This window comes from Mesoplodon bidens (assembly GCF_964165515.1).
Source record: "Mesoplodon bidens genome assembly, chromosome: 4".
Lineage (NCBI taxonomy): Eukaryota > Metazoa > Chordata > Mammalia > Artiodactyla > Ziphiidae > Mesoplodon > Mesoplodon bidens.
This window is the reverse complement of record NC_138160.1, coordinates 107761535-107773686: the sequence shown is the minus strand read 5'-3', so window position 1 is coordinate 107773686 and position 12152 is coordinate 107761535. Positions and strand designations below refer to the sequence as shown.

The following is a 12152-nucleotide window of genomic DNA, read 5'->3' as shown; positions in this document are numbered from 1 at the left end:
GATGTTTTTTGTAAAGTGAGCAGCAGGGGGCAATGTGCTATTACTATCAGAGCTCTCCGTCAGACACAGGGTTTCTATTTACACATGAGCATTAGGAAAAGTCTCCAAAAATAGGGACATTTTAATTTGATGTTCAGAGTAATCATGGAAGCACTTAAGATGTTTTTATTTAATAAGCCCATAACCATTCTGGCATTCAAGTGAAAGTCAGTTTAGAGCCTATTCTGGTTTCTAGGCGTATATGTATGTGTATATATGTTTAGACATTTATACACATACACATAATATTTATATACACAAAGCAGTGTGCAGGCAACTGTGGGACTCAGTATCTGTTTCATGATTAAATGAACTAGCAGTGCAAAACTAAAATGGGGCCATCTCTGTCCAGGCTGATTCCTGGATGTCACTCTTGTTATTTACTAGATGGGAGGATAGGCAGATATATTCTAGAGTTTGGCACATAGACAGCCAGGCAAACCTGGCTGTCCAGTGGTGCTGTGAGGTTCTGGGGAGGGGTCGTGGAGGGAGAGTAGTGCTTTGTTGCCCAAGTCCTACTCTGCTGATCAACCTTTCCAGGCCACATTGCTCCTACAGCCATGTAATCTTTGTTGCATCCTTCTCAAGAGCACACCCTCTGTAAGCAGGAAACGTCCTGCGCCTTTCCTGTCACTTATGGTGAAAGAGTGAGCCTCATACGGCCCTAAGACCTGATTTATTCATCTTGAACATTGCATGAAAGTCACAGAGGAAAGGAACAATAAACTACTTTGAAATACTCAGTCTAAGGTTAATGTTCTTACAGCCCTGTGAGCAGATGCACAGCTGCTGGGGTAGAAATGGAACCATAAGGATGGGGAATTCCAATAGAGTATATGCTCCCTGAGTGGGATTTTTACAACAAAAAAATTGAAGGCAATATATTGTCTGGAAGGCTGTTAATACTCAGATGAGGAGTAGTTAGTGGAAACGGTATAAAAGCACTATCAAGAGAAGGTTGTCAAAAGCGTGGCCGTGTTTGCACAGACTCACCCCTCCCCCACGGCGGGGCTGGCACTGGGCTCCCAGCCCCTCTGCCCCCCGTGCACCCAACCTGGCCCTACCGAACGCACACCCCTCCACTGCGAGACCCTGGCACTGCCTCTGCCGTGAGGAAAGCCTGACTGGTTCTTTGAAAGCTCTGAGCAGCCACGTTCCAAAAATAAGAAGGGCAGGAAGAAAGAGCCAGGATGAACAGATGGAAAACTTGAATTCTGTCTTCATCCTTGTAGCCACACCCCCTCCACCCAGAGCGCTGGTCAGTTCCTCAGAAGAAGAATTTTGAGGACAAGGACAGCCAGCAAGAATCCCAAGGTGGCGGAGTCTCTGGGAGAGGAAGGAAGTCAACTGCGCTGTTAAGGGATCAGGCGGAACAACCTCAAAGCTGTGGGTCCTGCGTCGCATCGTCAGGAGTTCTAGGGGAAACAACAGTGCCTAGAGATGCCTCACTCTCACACTCACTCTGCTCGCAGTGCTTCCCCATGAACCCGGTGCGGCAAGTACACTGTCCGGAGATGTGGTCACAGTCAGCTCCGTTTTGACACCGGCATATCAACGCACAGTCCTTTCCATAGAAGCCCAGGGGACATCCTGTGCGAGAAGGAAGGACAGCAGAGTCAAGAGCCCGCTGAGGAGAAACCCAGCTCCGCCTCCAACATGTTTGTGTTTGAACCTGAAGGACGCTGAGCCAGTAGAGAGAGAATAAAGATAATAATGCACATCGCAGCTTCTCACAACGGCTTCTTTGAAGTCCCAAGATGGAGCTCTTGGGAGGAACTTGTACTTCAAGAGCAGGGGGAAGAGCAGTTCCATGCCTGGGGCGGTTTAACCATCGCTGGTATCCCTGGAGGCGAGCTGGTGTCTTCTAACAAAGCATTCCATCAACCCCATGGAAGTCCGGGGACATTTCCCTTCATGTTTTTCACTCAATTACTAGAATCCTGGACTCAAATTCCATGGACTGAAATGAGTACTTTGTTAAAATTACCTACATGCTTTTATTTATAGTACAGAATGTCTCCAAGTCTGCTACTAGCCCTGTCCTCCCTATCTGTTACTCTCTTATGTAATAGTATCTTCTTCAGCAAAGATGTGTGGTAGAATTCTGATCTTAAAAAAACTTGCACTTCATACGTGCATTGTTAAAAAAAAGCAATAAGCCTTCTTACTGCTGCACAACTTTCAAGACCCAGACTACTGGGGCCTTTGGGCTGAGGACATGCACAAGCCCTTTTGGCTTTCCTGGGCCAGCAGCTGCCCTGCAAGAGTGTTTCAGGGCTCTCTGCCATCATGAAAACTTCAATGCGGGCTGCTCGACGGCTGTTTCCAAGCATCACATGTGCTTTTTAATCTTCCCTTTTTCTTATAGACGTTTTAACGAAAGCTCAACTTTCAAGAAACAGAGGCAGAGCATGGATGCCAGCATGCAATGACATCATTTCCACATATTTATTTAGCACCTACTCTGTGCCAGATTCTTTCCCTGCATCCTCTCATTGAATCTTTTCAATAACCCAGAAACACAGGGATAGATATTCTCACCCTATGGATGGAAACTGAGCCCAAGTCACACAGCCAGCAAATGGCAGGATGGCAGGGCTATGATACAAACACAGGGAGGTCTGGCTCCAGATCCCTTGTTCTTCCCACTGTGCTGTGCTACTTTTACTTCAAAAGGTCCTCTGATTGAAGCAGGTCCTAATTTTAGAATTATGCACAATAACCTTTCCTTTTTCTTTTCTCTGAAGAGCTGAAAAACTTTCTATATATACAATCTTGGCAGAATATGCTTGAGACAACCTCCCTCCTCATCAATTTTTCCTTTCAAATCACGGCTCAAGGTCTACACCCCCTTCTAGAAACTTCCAAAAGACTTGTTCAGTCTGTCCTCTAATTATGTTCTCTAATTAGTATGAAATAAGAGTTGACTGATTTCTGACCCATCTTTCTTCCTCAGCTCATTTCCGTGATTTAAAATTATATATTATTGAGGGAGGGAGACGCAAGAGGGAAGAGATATGGGGATGTATGTATATGTATAGCTGATTCACTTTGTTATAGAGCAGAAACTAACACACCATTGTAAAGCAATTATACTCCAATAAAGATGTAAAAAATAAATAAATAATAAAATTATATATTATTATTACTGATCACCATAATACATGCTTTCCTGTCTTGTCTCCTTTATTCCACTGAAGACAAGAGGGCAGAGATCAGTCTTCTTATCCCAACGGTGCTGAGCTGTGGAGTAAGTACTTTGTACATTATACCCTATGACGCTAAAAACCTCATAGAAGAAGAGACAGTGAAGACATTGTGTGACATAAAATGGAAAAAAAGAACTAGTGGTTCTTAAAGCATGATCCCAGACTGACATCACCCCTTGGAAGGCTGTTAGCAATGTGAATTCTCAGGTCCCACCCCAAACCTAATGAATCAGACACTCTGGGAGCGGGGCCAGCAGTTGTGTTTATCCAGCCAGCCGGGTGATTCCGGAGCTCGCTAAAATTCAAGAACCACAGAACTGGTCTTCTCCAGGAGCATACATTAGGTCAGGCAGTGAGGTTTGTTGTCTTCCCTTCCTTTCTAATCACTGCCACTTATCCTAAGCTTTGTGCTGCTAGAATAAATGACAGGGAATCTGAGCCATGTAAATAGGGCCTGGTGAAAGGAGAGAAGTGAAAGAAGCTGCACACCGTCACTTATAGCATCACTCCACCTCAGTGTCCTGATATGACACAGGGGCAGCAAACCTGGAACGTGGTATCTCTTAACTGCCTAGAGGAATTTAGATGTCTCAGGGTCACTGGGTGATGAAACCCTCCAATGCCAGGAAGCTTGGGGAGCTCAGCTCATGCATGCATAGGGCGGGGCCATGTCCCCTGGGGTGGGCCCCCCCTTTGGTGAGCCTCGGAAGGCATGCCACTTACTCTGAGTGCAGTAGAGCCCCGTCCAGCCCGGAGTACATTTGCATTCCCCATCGTAGGCACTGCAGAAGGCCCCGTTGTGGCAGTTGCACGTGTGGATGCAGTTGGGACCCCAATGCACCGGTGGGCAAGCTGAAAGCACAGCATGCATGGAGAGCTCTGTGAGAGTCCTGAGGCCAGTACCCCGAAGAGAGGATCCCACCCGCCTTACACAGCTCCTCGCGTGTGACAGGTCAGCAGTGAGCATTAGGACTGAGAAAGACCGTGCTCCACATCAGTCTCAATTCCGGATGGTAATGCTGATGGCGACAGCAGCCATCATGACGGACATGGTATTCGTACACAGACTGCAGGGTGAGGTGGGCAGAGTAAACATCATTCCAAATTTACAGAGTTAGTTATTTAACAAACGCACATTGAGACCTATATATGCCCAGCACTGTTGTAGGCCCAGGGGAGATAGCAGAGAACAAGACAAGGTCCAGACCACCCTCTGGAAGCTTGTAGTTTAGTTGGGGAGGCAGGCAAACCACCCACCCACCCAGCCGACAAAAAAAATAAGGGAAGTAAGGACTATAAGAAAAAATAAAATAGGGAAAGGGGGACAAGAATGATGGGGGCTACTCCTTTACAGAAGGCCTCTCTGAGGAGAGGACATTTGAGCAGAGACTATATGCGCAAGATGGTGTGACTCGAGAGAAGTTAAGGAACCCAAGGTCATATAATTCACGTCTGTGATGTCTAAACCTGCATGTGTCACTCTACTCTAGAGCCGTCCCTAGAGGCTTGTCTTAAATGTGAAGGTTCCCATTTGTTTGTAAGACTTGGTTTACTGTAAAAACTCTTAACTGGACAAAGCGGAAAATAATCAAACTAAATCATTAGGGGTCATCATGCACTGAAGAGCAATCAGAACCTCAGATAAAGTATCTGTGAAATAACATTTAAAATTATGGGGTAAAATGATTTGATTTACCAAAGAAGTACTTTTTATTCATACTAACACTTCAAGAACTACTTAAAAGAAGAAACACAATTTCTATATGGTTATCCAGTAGGGAATATGGCCCCAAGAAGATAATAAATAAATACGAAGTAATTAAAAAATGAAAAAATTTTCTCCCATAATTGTGTGTACCATTTTTGCCCAAGAGCAAGGGAAAAATCATAGCTGACACTTGAAGTCTGGAATGAACTTTTGAATGGATTTTCTGAGTACAAGACCCTCATTTTACAAATGAAGAATCATTTTAGTGAATAAGCAAAGTGCTACCTATTTAGGTTCTTTCCAAGACATGAGTTGGATTTAAATTCGGGACCACTGCATAGAACTCTTACTGAGGGGAAAAAAGCCACTTAAAAATTAAAATAACAGGGCTTCCCTGGTGGCGCAGTGGTTGAGAGTCTGCCTGCCGATGCAGGGGACACGGGTTTGTGCCCCGGTCCGGGAAGATCCCACATGCCGCGGAGCGGCTGGGCCCATGAGCCATGGCCGCTGAGCCTGTGTGTCCGGAGCCTGTGCTCCACAACGGGAGAGACCACAACGGTGAGAGGCCCGCGTACCACAAAAAAAAAAAAAAAAAAAAAATTAAAATAACATATCTTATAATTATTCATATAGTCTTCCTTGATTATTTAAATACTCATACTTCAATCCTAAAGAATTTGAAAACAAATGTAAATAAATGGTTGATCAGTTGTTCCCAAACAAGACTTACGTTGAGAGCAGTCACTGCCGATCCAACCCGGGTAACACTGACAAGATCTGTCAATGGGGTTACAGGTTCCATTGTTGGTACAGGTGCAAATTCCTGCACAGTTTTTCCCAAATCTGCCACTGGGACACACTGTGAATAAATCATAGGTCAGAAACTCACAATTACATCTCATCTCACAGAATCCTAGACTCAGGATAGGAAATGACTTTAAAGGTCATCAACCCAGCCATCCATTTGGTAGCTGCCTCCACTCAAGAGCATCCCTCATCCTGAATGAGCTCATTTTTATGAACATCTGAAGCCAAAGACCCTCATTAAGGCACCACAAATCAGGAGACATCACCACATTTCTAGAAATCTTCCTGGCTCCTTGCTCAGGGAGTCAAAATCCTTCCTCATATTGATTTTTCATGGAAGGCTGTTTCCAATTAAAACTGAAAAGTAGCACAGCTCAGAGAATAAAGAGATTGTGCTGGATTGGCAAGCCAGCTTTTCCAAAGCTCAAAGTCATATTTACAGAAACTGCAGCCACAGCATACCAGAAGGCATCACTAGCTGCTAGCTGAAGACGCACGTGTCCTTTGGGAAGCCTGAAGACAGGCTGCATGGGGCGTGCTCACCACCACGTATTTCTCCCAAAGCCTGCGCACCCTACCTTCATTGCAGAGGGCGCCTGTGAAGCCAGGCAAGCAGTCACACAGGCCTGTGATGTGGTGGCAGGGCCCACTGCTGTGCACACACTGTGGACACGTCTGGCTGCAGCGATGCCCATAAAAACCAGGGGAGCAGACTGAAAACAGAAAGGAAATAGTTATCTTCCCGGAGATGTGTTTCTCTCTTATTCCACATAAGGATCTAGTTCAAGTTTGAGGTAAAAAAAAAAAATCTTTTTAATGATACTGAGAATTTTCCAAGTATAAAACAACAACAAAAGGAATGAGGGCACTCTTTAATAATGAAAAGAAGCCAGTAAACTCTGAATTGCTTCAGGGCAGGCAAAATGTCTTAGTTCTCTTTATTTTCCCATTTATGGCCCCAATTAGCTCGAAGCTTGGCATAGAGCAGGGGCTTGAGGAATTTTTGTTGAGCAAATAAATTAAAGAAATAAAATTCTAAATGCTAACAAGGCCCAAATAAATACTTTCAAGCCACACGTTAATCCTTTATTCTTTAAGAGTCATTTCTGGCAATAAATAGATCTACAGTCAGAATTAAAAGATTGTTCCTCCTCAAAATGGTCCAGATTAATGACGGTAATTGAAAAGTGAAAAAGCAAAATGCTTTATAATTAGGCTCTTCCCAAGACATTATTTGGATTTAAGTATAGAATGACAGCATAGAACACTTAATGCAAAAAATCGTAATTAAAAGAATAGAATAATGTATCTTACAATTAGTCATATATTCCTTTCTTGATTACATTTACTGAAAGATTGAGGGAAATCTTATGGATCACTCCCTAACTCAAAAATTCTATTGACCAATGTCATCAGCCCCCATTTTAAGCTCTGCAATCCTATTTTCCCCTGAGCACTGGCTTTCAGACTACTAGAAGGACGTATGATTTGCCGCAAAGTTTGGCTGATGTTGACTTCTGGTAATTGAGGTAAGGCCAATGCCAAAATGATTGAATAAAATAGTTACAGGTCAATGGATTTCTGGAACACCGTTTGCAAGATTTAAGGCAGGATCAAGAAACTGATGATGATGCCAATGAGGCAATGAAATCATTCCTGAGAAGAAATGGCTAAAGCCCCATCTGTTAGGTTAGTCCTGAAGGTTGGAAAGAATGAAGCCTTTGGGGAAGGGCTATCGAGTGAGGACAGCTCTGCAAAGGACAGGGTGACCTACGCCACTCTCCCCTGCCCTCGACTGCAACAGAACACTTCTATGAATTGAGGGGTGGGACAGAGATCAGGATTCTGTACACAGTGATCTGAGAAGGGAAGATGGAAACTGCCGTCTAACGAGACACTTACTTCTCTGACAAGTGGTGCCTCGGAACCCTGGCGCACACTCACAGATGCCGTCATCAGGGGAGCACGAAGCCCCGTTTTTACAGTAGCAGGGCAGGGAGCAGTTGGGGCCCCAGCGTCCCTCAGTGCATACGCTGTCACAGTGGACACCTGAAACAAGGCACACGGGCAAGGCTGAGTGAGAAGCCGTTGGGGTGAGTGCCTGGGATGCTAAGTCAGAGACCAGGACCAAGGTTACCATGTCGACCCTGAGGTATCATGGGCAGCAGTGAGTGGGGATGATACAAGGCTTAAAATCCACTTATACACATCAATACATCATCATATATTGGATCACATATCATATCATCATACCATTAAAATAATCCCAGAACTGTTTTCTGTGGTGTCATAAAGGAGAAGAAATAGAACATCTTTGTTATACTGATTTTTCTTCTTTAGGAGGAGAGATCAGAGGAGAAGCCCAAGGGCTCTGTCTACTGAAGGCAAAATTTATCAAAAATACTATATCCTTTAGCCTCCGGTAACTTCCTCCCTTCGACATTCTTTGTTTTTACGGAGAAATGGACAAAGTGTAAAAAGATAAGGTGAAGCAAAAGGTGGTTAAATTGTGTTACGTAAAGAAAATCTTCCCCTGGAGCAAACAAATAAACACAGTCTTAAAATACTTTCAAAATACAGTGTGCAAGACAGAAAGATATACTAATCTGTGCCACCAAATTCCTCTTTAAACATTTAATCTGCCATTGGGCAGACACAGGCAGAATATCACTAATGAAGTTACCCATAGCTGTTGTCTAAGCTATTGATTATTATGAACCCATATGCAGGTGTTTAACTCTCAATCTGGAAATAGAGAAACTTTAGAGTCAGTTACGAGTGAACAAATGCCTAAAGGAAACAAAGAAAATCCAAAGTTGCAAAAAATAAAAATAAAACCAGGTTTTATTTGAGATAAATGGAAGTTTCTTTTGTAAATCTGTATTCGAAATGCCACAGGGGGCTCTTTCTTGTAAGTCAGAATACTTCACAACTCAAAGAAATGCTCCTTGCATTGAGAGGCAAGAAGAATGAGTTATAATTAGGAGTGAACTGGAGACTGCTGGCCTCAGACCAAGTGAAAACACAGTAGGAACAAGCCCACTCCCACTCTGACGATTCCAGAACACGAACTCCGCCCGCACCAAGGAGGCTGACAAGGCCCTGTTTTGTATTAAAGTTTTTGCTCCTAAATTGATTAGGAGAAAAGTTACCATGGCCCAAACCTTAACACAGAAGCAGCCCCAAACCATAAAGTGAACGTTGCTAATTGGTGGCCAGTCATTTCTGCTGAAATAACTCCACTTTTGACTGTTCCTGTTTTTCTCCATCTGAAAGTCTTCTGCATGGTACAGGCTGTTAAGTAGGCATGAAAAAGCACAGACCTCATTGTGTTTCACTTGAACTTACAGCAGACTGTTATTTTAGCTTGGCTGCTGGCTGAAGAAAGGCAAGCAGGCCTGTTAGAAGCCAATTGGGGTTTAAGTGTTCCCCATAAAATAAAATGTGGAATTTTGGCCTACTATGATATTTTCTTTCTTGAGTTCACAAATATTTGATCTTTCTTTCAAATCTTTTTCAAAAAACTGAGATGGAATTGCAAATGCTATGCTCCCCAAGTGTGCTAAAGCTGCCCCAGAGCCTTAGCTGGTGTTTTGACTCATAGCTCTACTAGGCAGAAGCATCAAATGGATTGAGGAGCAAACCACTTTGAAAGAGGCTGCAAATCTAAAGTTTGTTTTCCAGATTTGAAAGAAGTACCCATAAAGGTAACCTGCTACAGGCTTCACTCTCTATTCAAGTTCAAGTCCTGAGCTCTGATGGTGAGCCAGCACTCCTATTTAGCAGCAGCTAACACGGGACACCTGCTTCATTGAGACAGAGACGACCCTGGCCATTTTGGTCTAGAGCTACCCAGGCAAATCCGAGTTAGGATTTTAAAGAAGTGGAAGCTGAATGATTATCTGGCTAATCTGAAAATCATCCTGAAAATTAGTCCTGATTTTTGACACTTTTTTGTGGGATAGGCGTTTGCGGGAGGTGGAGATTTAGCCATTTATGGTGATTTAGTTTATCAACTACTTACCAAATATCTACATGACAATAAATGCAGTTAAGATGGAATACACTTTAGATCAAAAAGCATATGCTTCTTTTTCACATTAGAGATTATCATGATTTATGTATTAATTAGCACATTCTCAATCAAAGTATGTCAAGAAAAATGATGCCAGGGCAGATTGGCAAATCAGAATAAAGTGATCCTTTATTTCATATCTGTTTCCTCTTCTCTAGTAGGTTTGTCCAGCTGGTTAATATAACCATCAGTTACAATCAACTTTATCTAGGTAATTTTCATAGAACTAACAAGGCCCCCGATATAGCAAGGAGATCCATTGCAAAGATAAGCTTTTTTTCACATGATTTACCCATCATTTCATTTCCAGAGAATCACAGGGAATTTTAGAGATCATCTATCAAGCCTTCTGTCTCCAATCATATGAGCATATTTCAATAGAACCAAGCTTATGTTTAAATAACTTTTATTTTAGGGCTGCAAAGAAGTCTTTCCTTGGCAAGTAAATTATAACAATTCTATTACCAACTCGCTTTAAAAATTCAATTCCTTTTTTTCTTCTCTATCACTAGTAAAAGTGAGTCATCATTTTGCAGATATTAATGCCAAATCTATTTGGAGACAAATATAAAGCATGTTTCAGTCAAGGGGCAACTCCGGGAAAAAAGCATGAAGCTTTTTCCTCTTACTGCACCATTTTCTCCTATTGCTATTCCTCCCCTCTGGACCTCTGTGCCCTCCTGTTATCTTTCATTTCATCTTACAGTCAGAAAAAGATAAGATAAATGTATTTGCTGAGGTGTTATCTTCTCTAGAAAATATTAGTATTTTAAGACAGCACACATGTTAGAAGCCTAAGAAATAAATCTCTAGATGTGGAATTTCAGGCAGTAGGGCTGACTGAAATTTAGGAGGTAGTACTGGGGTAAGTGCTTTTCTAGGTCACACTTGGTATATGGCCACTGATATGACCTCCATATAGGGCTAACCCTGCAATGAAACTTTCTCCAGGATAGGGAATTGTAAGTTTGCTATAACCATTTTTTGGGGGGTGGGAGGGGCTGTGTGTGTGTGTGTGTGTGTGTGTATTTGTTTTATTCCTTAATTATTTCCATTATTCTCATCCTACTCTTTGCCAACCTTGCTGGAGTGCTATAAGACATCTTTTCTTACCTTGTTTGTCAAAGACAGAAAAGAGAATTCAGCTCAATAAACATTCAAGGGGTCTAGAAACTGCTGGTTTGCTCGTGAAAGGTTCTCTAAGAAAGACCTCCAATTCTAGAGTGATAATGGCCCCAGAACAGCCATATCCAACCCTGTCTGGGGATCATGATTAGGGAAGGAGTTAGCTTGTGAAGGTGGAGGAGGGTCCCAGGCTAACAGAATGGTGGGTGCAAGGTTCGGGCCCTAAGAAGTATGTGTCTATCCTTCAGAAATCACAAGTATTGGGGACAGCTGAAGTTGGTGCCGGGAAAAGCAGGAAAGGCAACGGGGCAGCAGGCAGTGGTCACATAGGGAAGAGCCAAGGATGCCATGCTGTGGAGTATGAGCTTCCTCCTGGTGTTAACAGAGACCAGATGGACAATTAAGTAGGAGAGAGGCATAGTTAGATTTGTGCTTTGTAGGAGGGAAGATGATGGTTTGAAGACGATGAGCCTGGAGGAAAGAAGACATGTTAGGTGGCTATTTTGGGTTACCCAAGTAAAAAGTGATAAAAATGACAAGGTCTTGAATGAAATCAATGGCACCTGGGGGCAAGATGAATTCCACAGGGGTGCAGGAGACAATGCAGATGAAAGACCATCCCCCCGCCCATATTCCATCCAGGGTAGTTTAGGAATTCTGGCAGCTCTGTGAGGAAGAGACGGATGATGCCTGCTTTTGTTCACTGCAGTGCCCAGTACATGGAGGGTGTTAAATAAGTGTTTGTTGAATGAGTCAGTAAGCACAGTTCCTCTTTCCAACATAATATTCAGAACCATTTTCCAACTGTATGGAGCAACCATATCATTCTTTGCTTCTCTGAAGAAGTTACAAGAAGAGCACTCAAACCAGGAAGCCCAACACGTTAATGTTTTGTGTACCTAAAATGGGGACTCTTCCCAGCTAAGGGGGTGGAAATGTCTGCCCTGCTTATTTTGGGCAAGACAGACTTTGATGAGCTCAGGTCTGTGATTTTAAATGTTAGGCCAGATTATAAAGCAATAAAAGAATTATGGGACATCTTAAGGAAATTCTTTTGGAATGTTTATCAAAGTACAGATAGAGGCTTTAACACAAGTTACTTCAGGAAACAACTTCCTACACTACTTGGAAGAAGGGACAAAATCGGAAGGGGATATCTTTAAATTTGCAGGACTCTCTAGTTCAATGG

The 12152-nt window shown here is 43.0% G+C and overlaps 1 protein-coding gene across 1 annotated transcript in view; it reads right to left on the bottom strand.

Annotated features, from left to right (window-relative positions):
- Positions 1-12152, bottom strand: part of MEGF10 (multiple EGF like domains 10) — a 122319-nt gene that overhangs the window by 14206 nt on the left and 95961 nt on the right. Inside the window, exons 13-17 of the mRNA XM_081233754.1 lie at positions 7666-7812; positions 6342-6476; positions 5687-5815; positions 3972-4100; positions 1501-1629 (exon numbers count right to left, since the gene is read on the bottom strand). Of these exons, the coding sequence (XP_081089880.1) occupies positions 1501-1629; positions 3972-4100; positions 5687-5815; positions 6342-6476; positions 7666-7812 (669 nt within the window). The remainder of the gene's footprint in view (positions 1-1500; positions 1630-3971; positions 4101-5686; positions 5816-6341; positions 6477-7665; positions 7813-12152) is intronic.